This window comes from Pagrus pagrus (genome assembly GCF_965226575.1).
Source record: "Pagrus pagrus genome assembly, chromosome: 24".
In the NCBI taxonomy this organism is placed as follows: domain Eukaryota; kingdom Metazoa; phylum Chordata; class Actinopteri; order Spariformes; family Sparidae; genus Pagrus; species Pagrus pagrus.
This window is the reverse complement of record NC_140206.1, coordinates 3,927,516-3,940,365: the sequence shown is the minus strand read 5'-3', so window position 1 is coordinate 3,940,365 and position 12,850 is coordinate 3,927,516. Positions and strand designations below refer to the sequence as shown.

The following is a 12,850-nucleotide window of genomic DNA, read 5'->3' as shown; positions in this document are numbered from 1 at the left end:
ACAGTTTATATCTTTTTCTTTTTGAACTAATGAAAGTTTTTCCTGAATTTAAAACCAAACACCCACCCTCCCCCAACCCCTCCCACCCCCGACAACAACCGTAAAACCGTGCCAACTCTTACAACGTTAGTCCGAGTTGTCACCTGAGCTCTGATCCCCAAAAAACCTCAGGCCTGTAAATTAAAAAATAAATACAACATATCAATATGCAAGGTCACGGATTTAAAAAAAAAAATTAAAATGCTACAAGTTATTTGTGTGTGTGTGTATATTGAAAGTCACTCCTGCAGCTGATCCTACAGAAGTGTAGGGTAGTTTGCGGCACTGGTTGCATATAACTCGCGAGAACTTAGAAAAGCATAGTACTGAATCCCTGAATGGTATTTGTCGGCTTGGGTCGGTTTCTCAGGCGCAGTTTAAACTCAAACTTTTCCATCGTCTACCTACAGTACTGGGATGTGACCGCCAACCACACGTTGGCACGCTTTTTTTTTTTTTTTTTTTTTGCTGTAGCTGATTCGTCAGCCACTTTGGCAGGTAACCAACCAACATTTGGAGGCAGTTTTGTTTAGAAATCCACTTGGCTGCTGAAATACTGGTGAGAAAGTTTTGCATCGGAGGGCACAAACTCGGGGACAAGAAAAGGTAATACTGGTGTTTTTTTCCTTTACGTTTGTGCAGCGAGATACTGCATCACGGTAAGAATGAGGAAACTTCTTTATAGCCTTGTTTTGCCTTCTCGAACTCATGGGGAGAAAATTGGGAGTTTACTGCAAGAAACATTCCCCCCAAAACTGGATCCTTTCCCCCCAAAGTTCAAGAACTTTTAGAATTTTTCTCAACTAGTTTTGGTTTATTTGCCATGCTCTCTACCCCAAAGAAATCCCTGCGAGTGAGGTAGTACTTATAGAAGGGCTGCTGGGGTTTGCAGTACTGATCGTCCCTGACTGGTGAAGCTTCGTGAGGACCTTCCATGATGGCTGTTTTTTTTTTTTTTTTTGAGTCGCAGTTAGTTGGAAAAACAGCAGCAGCAAAAGGAAGCGATATCGAGGCAAATATCGTACTAGTGCTACAGTAAGTAAATAAGATGATGGCTTCTACTTCCTGCAGGTTTGTGTTGTTGTTGCAGTACTTGAATCATGTGCTGAAATAATATCTGAAACTCGTCCTTCTACTGTCACTGCCTTCCCTTTTTACTGTTTTAGAGAAAGAAAATACAAATACGTTCAGGGAACGGTCTTGATTTCTGAGGATCCTTCACATTTTAGTTTCAGGGTTATGTGTTGGAAATTGGCCTTTTGTCAGCTAATGTTAAGCTACGTTGGCTGTGTAAAGACGGCAATTTGGAAAAATTAAGATAAAAACTAGTTCACACACAGAATAGTCGGGGTACATGACATATTTTGCTCTATTTTAGGATCGACTGTTTGCTTGATTTGCTCCCCACTCAATAAATGATTCACTTGGCTCGTATCTCCTTGATCACTACAGTACAGGATTTGCTTAAAATGCTAAGCATGTTATAAAGAAAGCATAATTATGTATTGCCCTGAATGTGAAATGGTTTGGTAGAAAGAAGTTTCTTCATGTTTGAAGTATTCCCATCCGCAAAAACTTGATTTTTTTTAGCGCTTGATTTTGAAGCGCTTGGTTTTAAACTGCGTCCTGTGAAACCTTCCCGAAGCTTGAGGAGAGACTGCAGGTCTGCCGGCACCAGTGTTCAATGTCCCTCAGAGGAAATAAAGACTCAAAAATGCCACTGTCGCCTTCGCAACAAATGACAGATACATCCGTTTTGCCTGACATCTACAAGAGTAACTAATATGGATACGTAGAGATGGCACCAGGATGAAAGAGGAGAGATTCCTCGTCTCGACTCGTCTCGCTCGAGTTAGCCGTGCGATCGTTTCCAGCCCCGTGTGAGGAACGTAAACTGCACCTTAACGAGCAGTTCGTCTTGTTTTGTGAGCAGCTTGTGTCTAAACTCTGGAGAAGACATAAGACAAGCCGTCTATTCAACCAGTTGTTCAGAGCTAGAAAGGTCGGGAGGCAAACAACCCTCAACCATCAACACAGGCAACAGATAAGTTGCACAAAAGTGGAAACCGAGTAACCATCTCTGAGGGTTAAGGCCGGACCAGATGGTTTGGTTCTAGAGGGAACTTGTGGACAAGGTTTAGTCTCTGGAGAGGATGCCATCTACCGAACTAGTTGTCCAGAGCTAGAAAGGTCTGATCAGGAAGCAAACATCCCTTGTCGTCCACCACAAATCAATCAACACAGACAACTGGGGCAACAAAATAGTTGCCCAAAAGTGGAAACACTGGCCAACTAACTGGATCTCAGGGTTAAGGCCGGACCAGATGTTTTGGTTGAGACCGGTTCTCTAGGATTGGCAAGGTTCGACCAAGTCTTAGAGATGTTTTCCAGCCACGACAGCACAGCTAAACCCTGTTCCAAGTCGAGACGAGGCGAGAAAGAGAAGGAGAGGAAGCGTAAGAATCAGCGAGAGAGGAGGAGGTAATTCCAGTCCGAGACAGGTGAGGATGAGGAGGAAGAGGTGGAGGACGTGAGGCGGTAGTGAGAGTAGCAAAGATTCCTGAGGTGTATCAAAAGAGAGCAGAAAACTCTTGATAGTAATCCAAAAAAGAGATGTGTGCAATCAAATCAAAAAGCAAGCTGGCTCAGCTAAATACAGGTTTTTGATTCCAAAGTAGGGCTGGGTACCGGTGGGAACTGATCTTCAAAATCTGACACCTCATTGGCTTTTTTCTAACTGATCGCACAAAATGATAAGAAGATGCTTCAAGAGTTTGACAATCTTGAAGCGTTATAATACTAAATTTTTATATGACTGGTACCCAGCGCTAATCCAGAGATATAAATACTTTAAATCCAGATATCACGGCCAAAATTAGGCTTGTCAGCGATAGAGATTATTACACCGTTGACAATTGACACGGCAAACCAAAAAAAAAACGACAACTTCATCATGAGGGTATCACCTTTTTTTTTTTTTCTTTTCACCCCGCTATCAGAAGAACAATAAACAAAACTAACAAAAAAGGAGAAAAGTTGTTATTCAGTCAAAAACCAACTAAACGTGAGATTGAGAAAGGGGAGGAAAAAAGGGGAGAAACACTTGTGTTTACGGCGTCTGTGTGTGTGTGTGTGTGTGTGTGTGTGTGTGTGTGTGGCCATGTATGTCGAGGCTTCGCTTGACTACATTACCCATGAGCGTCACGGCTGACAGCAGATTGTTTGGATGTCGAGAGCCAAGGTTGTGGAAAAAAGTGTGAGCTATGACTGTGAAACAGGGAGAGGGACTAAATTTAAACTGTGTCCATCTGAAGTGAGGTATACCTGGTTGAAGGAGGTTTATGGTTTTTTTTTTATCGTCGTAATGCTTGAAAATGGACCCCCCCCCTCCCCCCTTCCCCCTCACCCCCTTTAAAATAAGCTTGATTACCAAGTTGTCTGGGTCCATAATACACTATGTACAGCAGCATTACACTATAAACATTCAGAAGCCGTTGCTTATTGGCAGAACGATAGTCGTTTCTTCAAAAAAACGCACACGAGAAAACAGCAAATGTATCCAGAGCCAGGTGCTCGTCTTTTTTTCTTTTTCTTTTTTTTCTTTTTTATACACTAAAATGCACTGAGAGTTTCTGTGAAATTTCTCTGCCGGATCGTCTCTCTCACTCTCTTTCTCCGTAGAAAACCGAGCAGAGCAGGTCGCCCTCCTATGTGAGTGTATGTGTATAAAAACAATACATGATAAAAGTGTTTTGTCCCAGCATGTCAGCGCTAATCACTTTAGTCCTCGTTAATATCCTGAATCGTTTTTTGTTTTTGCTCGGGATGAGAGAGTTGTTTTTTTTTTCCCCCCCGACCGGTAAAATGTTAAAATCCTCAGGCACACATATCAAAATGAGGTGGATATCAACTGATGTGGTCGTGAGGTTGGGCGCAGGGTGTTTTTCCTGAACGCGAGTAGCGGCCCGCACTTAAAGAAAAAACAAAAAGATAAAAACCAAAAAAAGAAAGAAAGACAGAAAAAAAAAACTCTCCGCCAACCAACCAGGGTCGGCTGCTCATCCCTCTCGTGTTGATCCGTGTTAATGCGAACTCATCCGGTGTCGGTTCATCCGGCCCGATCATAAGCTGGACTCCTTGGGTGGGAGGTCCACGTTGGTCACCATGGTGACGACCGTGACGATCTCCTCGGGGCCGATGACGGGCGCTTGGCGCTGCATTTGGCCGATGCGCTCCTCGACGCAGCCGGCGGACAGGCGAGCCTCGGCCTCGTGGTCCCAGCAGTCCTCGATGGTTTCACACAGCATGGCCAGACCCTGAGGGAGGAGATCAACGCGACTGTCAGAGTTTTACTGACCGGTGTTATCTCTTACATTAATTATTTTGGTGTTCCCAAGACTGCTGATAGATTATTGTGTCAGTCATTATTCTGTTAAACTGGCAATGTTGAACAGTTTTAATAACTCAAAGGTGACAACAGAAAGATCTTCTCTTAGCTCACCGTGTGTTTCTGCCAGCAGTCTCGCAGGCAGGGCCTCAGTTTCTTATGAACGACGACGTCCTGCATGTCCTCCAGTGACGGATGCTGACCCACCTCCTCCTCAAACGGGAGCATGTACTCATCCACTGGGCCTGTGAGCACATGAACACAGTCCGAAATTTAAAAAAGTTAATCTGGAGAATCGTGACGCAATAAAATGATTGCAGTGCATTAGACTTACCGTCGGCGGCGGTGCACCTCGCCGCAAGCTCCCAGAGCACGAGGCCGAAGGCGTACATGTCGATACGCAGGAAGGAGTCGCGCTGGAAGTTGATGGCGCCCTCCAGGACTTCTGGAGCCATGTAGCGCCGTGTTCCCACCTACAGCGTCAAAGGGGGGGGCAGCACAAGAGGTCAAAGGTCAGCACGAGGACAGAAAGACAAAATCAGGCACCAGCAGCGACGAAGAGGAAAGTCATGACACAGCTCACAGATGGGCTGAGACGACGAAAAGTGACGCTCGTCGTGGAGGATTGGTGTCGCTTAGCTGGCAGATGCATCAAAACCAAAACTGTGAATCCGTTCAAATGACGTGATTTCAGCAAGTTTTTACCATTTGACCGCTTTCAAAACGGTCGAGATTAAACTGAGGAATGACCTAAATCTGTTACCACTTACAGATGATTCACATTATTCATCAATACAGAACAATTCCCTTTACTACATTTTTGGCCCGTATGGCCACTCATTCCCGACAATGCACAGGTTTTCCCCCCTTACATTCGAACCAACTAAAACATTAAAAGTGCCACCGTGACAATCGCTTTCATGTCTTTGTTGGTTTTAGACACCTGTGTGTGTGAGGAGTTGTAATATTTTGACCTTTAATCATAAACTGTACCTGTCCATGTGTGTCTCCTGCTGATTTTCCTGCTTCAAACTGCAGGGCAAGGCCAAAGTCAGCTACGCAGGCTGACAGGTTAGTCTTCAACAGCACATTCTTGCTCTTAATGTCCCTAAAACACACAAAGAAAGAAGAAAAATACCGTCAGTGTCTGACTGATGCTGCCGTCTTGATAAATTGGCTCATATGTCGACGGCGTACCTGTGAGCGATGGAGGGCTTGTGTCCGTCCTTGTGTCCCGGGATGTCTTCATGGAGGTAGGCCAGGCCGCGGGCTGCCGTCTGAGCGATGTGGCACAGCTCGTTCCACGACACCACGTTGGCCTTCAGGTAGTCTGTCAGCGAGCCCTGGGCGAAGATAAGGAGAGAAAAGAGACATCTGAGCTTCAGGTGCATTTTTCCCCTCAGAGATATTTTCCAACCATAGTCGGCTTTAAACTCAGCCTGCAGGCGAGGAATAGATAGAGATTAGCGCTGTCAAAAATATTGATTTTTCGAATCATATTTGAAATGTTTTCAATTCTCATTTTCTGCCGCATCAATACACCAGTATCGGCTCCGCTCTCCGCTCTCTCTTCTTGACTAACATGGATTATTTGGGCTAAAGAGAAAAAATAAACAAGTTTCCAAGAAGGTGATCTTTTATCTGGACTATCGTCATTCTGCTGCTCTCGTCTACTATCTTGTTGTCTTAAATCATAAGATCCTCCTGCACAGTTTAAGGATAAACAACAGCTGGTAATCTCAATTCCTGCTGTATTTTAGTGTGGACTAGTAGTTTTTACACACATCTGATGCAGCTTGTTTTTTCTTGGAGATCTAATGAGCAAGCCGAGCCTTCAGCCATGGTGGCCAAAGCTTAGGAAACTTAAAATCAGGAAACCAATATATGACTGTCTGTCAGCGAGCTAGAGAGCTTTTACCAGTTATTCATGTGAGGATATTCACGATTAGCCTGATAATGAAAATTCATGCTTTTTTAATTATTCCGATAAAATCTTCCCATCCCGACTCAACACACCTAGAAATGTGGGTGATAGTACGAACAGAGCTGCAACCAACTACTAAATTATTACAAACTATTTTGATAATCGAGTAAAAAAGTCGAAACTCTCCGATTCCAGCTTCTTACATGTGAATCTTTTCTGGTTTCTTTCCTCCTCTGTGACAGTAAACTGGATATCCTCGGGTTGTGGACATAAGGAGACATTTGAGGACGAGCCTCTTATTTATTCACTCATCGCTGTGATCATTGCTCTTTAATCCCCGTTTATCAAGGGGAAGGTTTGCTGAGCAGGCCGTCTCTTTATCAGCTCAAATCTCCAGACACTGAGAAAATTCTTTGTGCGCATGCTGAGCATCTTTAGCCAAAGGTCTGTTTCATCCCGCTTCCTTTATACAACATCTCTGCTCTTACATAACGTACTGTATATGATACAAGGTCACTTCTGGCAAAGATGCATGTAGTTTGGCGGAGTGGCCACTAGAGGGCAGTAGGCTCCAACAGATGGAGAAACTAATCCAATCTAGTCCTGTTTTTGGATAAATGCTTTCCAGTGTGTGTTTTTATACCAGAGTTCTGTCTGTGTTTTCACTTTTGTGTTAATTTCTATTAAATTGTGGAAATGCAAGAGGCGAATCAGGTAATATCTCTTTAAAAGACACCCGTCCTCAGCTATTAATACCCATGCTTTGTCTAAGATATGAAAAGATTTAGATACAGGGAGTTTTTGGAGGTGGTGGTATCCTTCAAAGCAAGTCATTGCATGCTACGGATGCTGCAAATCTCAAGCTCCCTCAGATGCATGATACATCGAGGCATAAATCAGCTGTCAAGGAGACACTGAACTCTGCAATCACTCTTCCAGCTGTGTTACACAAGCTGAGGCCCAGGCCGAGCTCACGTTGACACCTCTGCGCTGAAAAAACTGGCAGGAAGGAAGAGCTTTTTGTAGGTGAAAGATTAAGTTATGTCTCCTCAAAAGACTTAGAAGATAATAGTGTGTGCTTGACGAGGCACTAAATAGTGTTTCTGATACATTACTGATGGTATGACCTTTCAGAAAACTCCTTTAAAACAAATTCCTTCAATGTTATTTCGACTTGGAGAGCTGCTACAAGTCAAGAGTAGCACTTAGTAGCAGCGCTGCAGAGTTAAGTGGCTTACAAAGAGCCTCACCGCCACACCCACAACCTTTAATTTTTCAACCTTTATTCACGCAGGGAAGGTTTCTTAAGCACACTGATTCAAATTCCTCGCCTGGCTGGGGAAATTCAAGCAAGTGAGGCGTACGCACTTTCGTCGGTAATGACCCTCAACACACAGAGGCACTTAAAGGCCCAAAAGCTCCAAAGACTGTGTGGTTGAGAGGGTGATTGAAGCACAACGGGGCTAACAAAGCTCAAGTTCTCCGGATAAACGAGGCTTAAAATGGGGAAAAAACAGCATCGAGTGTATTGTAATTATGGATTAGCTCTTAAGGCACCAAACACAATCAATACAATGTGGAGGTTTTGGGCATGTTTTCCCCCCCTTTTTTGCAGTGTCGAGCAGCCTGTCCTGGAGGGTTTCAGATCTGTGTACAATGAGCATGACATGCGAGTGTTTACATGGACACAAACAACCTCGTTAGGAGAAGAAATCAGGCGGGAAATCAGAGAATGTGTTGACATGCGCTGTAGAAGACACTTTGTTTTTTACACTTTCATACACAGCTGGTCAGTAATCAGATTACTCCAGCAGCATATCTTGGTCTATTTTTATATTTTTGGACGTGTGACTCCTTATTTTTACTTGGTTTCGGTTAGACATTATGCTCCCATCAGTTGCAGGGGGTACTGGGCTACAGCTAGCTTAGTTTAGCCTAGCCTAGCCTAGCCTATCAGGTTTAAATCAAGCTTATTTAGGAAATTTTTTGGTGCATCTGACTCCTGAATCAAAACACAGCACCTCCTTACACAGTATGTAAAATGTAATTTCTGCAAGAAGCGAGGGATCATGGGACGTTGTCTTCACTGGTAAATAACTGCCATCACTTATAAAAATCTAGCCACATTCATTAAGGGTTAATTAAGGGATCTAACCATAATTTGTACATAGTTGATAAAGATGTTAATTAACAGTTAACTAATTGTCTAGCAATGTTAATTAACATCTTTATCAACTATCTACAAAATATGGTTAGAACCCTTAATTAACCCTTAATGAATCTTAACGAGAAATGTGTTAAATGTGTTACTTAATGCTAATTATTATGTTAATTCACTTTTAGTTAATGCTTAAATAATAATCAACTAATGTTAAAGGCATCTTTATAACCTATTAAATAACATAAATGAATACCTTAGTACATTGTTACTAGCTGTAAATTAACATAACTAATTAACTAATTAGTATAACTAATGTACCCTTATTGTCAAGCTTTACCATTTTAATTGTAGCTGTTTCACATTTAAATTATAAACCAGTTGAATTTAAGGGCTTCAACAAATGTTGTTTAGTACCCTTAATCAACCTTTAATATGTTAACAACATTTACTTAACACTAATTATTATATAAAAAATATATTTATTAACTGCTAATGCTTAAATATTTGACTAATGTTAACAGGATCAATATAAACTTTTAAATAATACATACAGATGTTAATTAGCTGTTAGTTACTGTTTATTACTGTATTATATAATGTTATTAATGTACAATTATTGTAAAGCTTTACCATTTTAATTGTAACCGTTTTACATATCATATTATATACAATAGATGCAAAGTTTTAGTGCTGTATTGGTACTTCACATAACTGTATTTTTACATTTTAACTACCATCATTTATTTACCCATATACCCTCAGACCTGTAAACTCCTGGGTAGTGATAAAAATGAGAAAAGACTCCCGATCTACCTGATTCTCGTGAATGTTTGCAGAACTGTATCCTCCATAATCTAAAAGCTGTTCATGCCTTTTTACTTGCCAACTATGTGACTGCCTTTTCTTTCGGTTCATCTCTTTGTCGTCGTTTTTTCCCTTTTCTTGTGTTCTGTAATGGACTCGATGTCAATATAAATGAGGGTCACCACTCAATGTTCTCTCGAGTGTAAACAAAGGTTGAACAAATAAGGATAAGCCTCACTCGCTTGTACCGTTTAGATGAAGAGGACGCAGGAGGAATCCAAAACCTCTTGAGCTGCGTGTGTTACTATTCAAAATATTAGCTGCAGCCTCATGTTATAAAACAAACAATGAATCAGTAAATAAAAGAGTACATCTAGCAGTTTGCTGGTGCTGCATCTCCACCCAGGATAGCGTACCTTGTCGTGGTAGGCGGTGATGAGCCACAGCTCCAGGTCCAGGTTGTTGTTCCTCTTCTCCACGCCGATGAAGTGGAGGATGTTGTCGTGCTTCATGCCGCTCACGCTGTAGATCTCATATTCGTTCTGCCAAGACAGCTTGTCCTAAAGGAGAGCACGGACACAGATGCAGATGTTATTTATGATATATAGGCGCCACAATTAACAAAAGTTATGGAGGAAAAGGAAAGTAGAATAAGTAAAAAAAGTACTACTCGACGTGAGTAATTGCCTCGTCTGTTGCTCGTTTTTAGCCTCTTCTACTTCTGTTTGTCTGTGATTGATTGTTAAAAGAGGGGACGTACCACCATAACATCTCTTCTTTCAGACTTGTTTTGGTATTTACTTTAGTTCAGATTTATGTTCTGGATCTTTAGCATGATTAATTAGATTGCCTAATTTGCATATTTAAACATTTTTTGTCAAAAAATGTATACAAAAATTAGTTTTTCTCTGACTCTTGAGTTACAATGCTCCACTTTTGTAGCACTTACACACACCGAACTTTCCAGTTTTACTCTTATTTATATTCTGAAGGTTTTTACAAATGGTTTTCCTTATGTATCATTCAAGGCCTGATTTATAGTGGACCTGTGTAGACTTCTGTGTAGGCTGATAGAGACGACGCAAGCGACAGAGTAGAACCATTCAAGTCTGCAGCTAACGATTATTTTCATTATTGTTACGCAGATTCTTTTCTCGTTTTGTCCAAAAACAGGTAAGAAAAATACCTTCAAAAAGCTTCTTTTGAGCCACTAACAGCTGAAAATATTCACATTTCTGTCACATAACACAAAAAAAATCCAGAAAATCTTTGCTTTAAAGTCACCTGAGCTACCAAATGTTCAATAACCTTGCATCGAAAAAATTATCCAAAAGATTCCTTGATTATAACACTTTAATACTAAAAACGACTCTTGTCTCTAATATGTCAATAAAATGGAAATCAATGTCTTAATGTAAGAAACCAACTCTTAAAATATTCATACATGCTACATTAAAAGGGGTCAGACGCCAACAAATCGGTCCAGTATAATACCTGGATCGGGAAGATCTTAACAGCCACATAGTCGTTCAGCAGCTGGGCTTTCCACACGCATCCGAAGCGCCCCCTGGCTTTCACCTCGATCAGCTGCAGCGGTTTGTGTCCCATAAGGGGGGACGGGGGTGAGGGCCCGGGATCCTGTAGAGAGGGGGAAGAAAAAAGAAAAAGAAGAGAGAGGACAGTGTTATTCTTTATTCTTTTTTTGTAGCGCATTAAAATAGCATTGGCTTACACTGAAGGTGACCGGGCTTTTGGCTCAGCAACAACGTGCCTGAGGAGCTTAGGCCAGCAGAATCACTATCATCTTCACATCTTAAATCACATCTTACAAATTACATTTATACACTCGCTTTTATGTGCCGTAATTCTTTTCACCAACATGCTGTTTTGTGCCTTTTTTTTTTGACTTCTCGCTTTATTATTACGGGTCTGTTGTTTGCTTTATTTGATTGTTAAAGAGGAAAATCTGCTGGAGGAAGTGCTGCATGTTTGAGTTTAGTATTATTATTAATACTATATGTTTTCCTGGCAGTGAGGACGCAGCATACCAAGCAGTGTTTAGATTAATTCATTTTAAATTCAGTTAAACCCCCCTCAGGGCTGCACTTGCTTGGGTACATGGAAGCGGGACTGTAACTGGAGGGTTGCCAGTTAAAATCCAAAGAGCTGCAGGGGAAAAGTGGGTAGGGGAGAGATCTGAAGACCTTGATTAGCCATGAATGACATGAATGAAAAAAGGAAGCAGTGCTGATGAACGTGGTTCAGTGAAAACATCGTGTCGAAAAACCCCTGGCAGGTCAAACCTCATGCGTGCCCCCGTGTGCTCATGCTAATCCCGTATAAACAAAAAGTGAAAGCGTGGAAGCCAAGTGCTCCAAATATAAAGTAGGTTAAACACAGCTGGTGATCGGGATTAAGCTGATCACTTTCACATGTGACTTCACAGGGAAGGACAGAGGGCGAGCGAGGATAGAGAGACTCAATGAGAGAGAGAGAGAGAGGAAGGTTAAAAAGAAGCATGCAACGAGGGAGTCACATTTCCAAAAGGATAAAAGGTAGAGGAGAAAGTGTAGCACATGACTGATGGCCTTTGATGAAACCAGATATGCTGCTGTAAAATCTCGACGTTACTTCAATGCCTCTGTATCGCTGCTGTCAGTAAAAAAAAAGAAAAAAAAACTCTCCCCCTGCAACGCTGCCGATGTTCATGTTTTTACTTGAACTGAAGGCTTACAAGGTGCTCGATAAGCTGGAGCAAGTTTCAAGACCCTGAGGCCCACAGGATCCACTCAGACACCGTGACAATATATCAAAAGCGCTCGTCAATCCCAGTCTTGTTTTTCCCTAACTTCCTGTAAAATGCCCCCCCCCCATTTTGCAACAAAATGAAAAACGCTCGCAACAATCAGTTCCCTTTGGTTGTGCGAGGAATAAAAAAGGTAAATCTGAGCACACACGGGTCGAGGCTTTGGCACCCAAGACAAATATTGGTGATATCCGAGTCTTCTCGCTGTGAAAAATGAGCTCAAGCGGGTGCCAAAAAGCATTTAACTGCAAGGGTAGTAAAACAGGGAGAAGTGGCTTCAGCTTTTACCGCCTGTCCTGACAAGATTATTGTGGCTGCAGAAGCAAACTGTATATCACTTAGCAGCATTTATGGGTTTGATTTTTATCGATTTGAAATGGTATGTCTGGTCTTGAACTTTGGCCTTTAGTGCACACAAGAAGACGCTGATGTTTGACTGAAGAAAAATGTGTCTTAGAGAGACAGATGTTGCCATTTCACACTTAAATCTGTCTGAATCTTTTCCTATGAAATTTGGTGCAGCCATTCATGGTTCCCAGAGGATGAAACCTACAGATTTTGCGGATCCCCTGACTTTTCTTCTGCGGTTGAGATTCGAATGTCTCCACAGCTTCAGGATGGACTGCCATGACATTTTGGTAAAGCCGTTCATGGCTCCCAGGGGATGAATCTGTTCAACGTTTTACTTAACGCCACCATTAAGTCAAAATTTCCATTTACGGTTTATAA

General features: G+C 41.9%; 1 protein-coding gene across 2 annotated transcripts in view; it reads right to left on the bottom strand.

The window, feature by feature from the left end:
* Nucleotides 1–3,455: 3,455 nt before the first annotated feature.
* LOC311253034 (activin receptor type-2A-like) overlaps nucleotides 3,456–12,850 on the bottom strand; it is a 44,238-nt gene continuing 34,843 nt past the window's right edge. For both annotated transcript variants that reach the window (XM_084346752.1, XM_084346753.1), the window contains 7 exons: nucleotides 10,810–10,953; nucleotides 9,732–9,875; nucleotides 5,624–5,769; nucleotides 5,420–5,534; nucleotides 4,761–4,899; nucleotides 4,541–4,671; nucleotides 3,456–4,355 (listed from right to left, as the gene is read on the bottom strand). In XM_084346752.1, coding sequence (XP_084202878.1) covers nucleotides 4,161–4,355; nucleotides 4,541–4,671; nucleotides 4,761–4,899; nucleotides 5,420–5,534; nucleotides 5,624–5,769; nucleotides 9,732–9,875; nucleotides 10,810–10,953 — 1,014 coding nt within the window. In that variant the 3' untranslated portion in view covers nucleotides 3,456–4,160. The remainder of the gene's footprint in view (nucleotides 4,356–4,540; nucleotides 4,672–4,760; nucleotides 4,900–5,419; nucleotides 5,535–5,623; nucleotides 5,770–9,731; nucleotides 9,876–10,809; nucleotides 10,954–12,850) is intronic.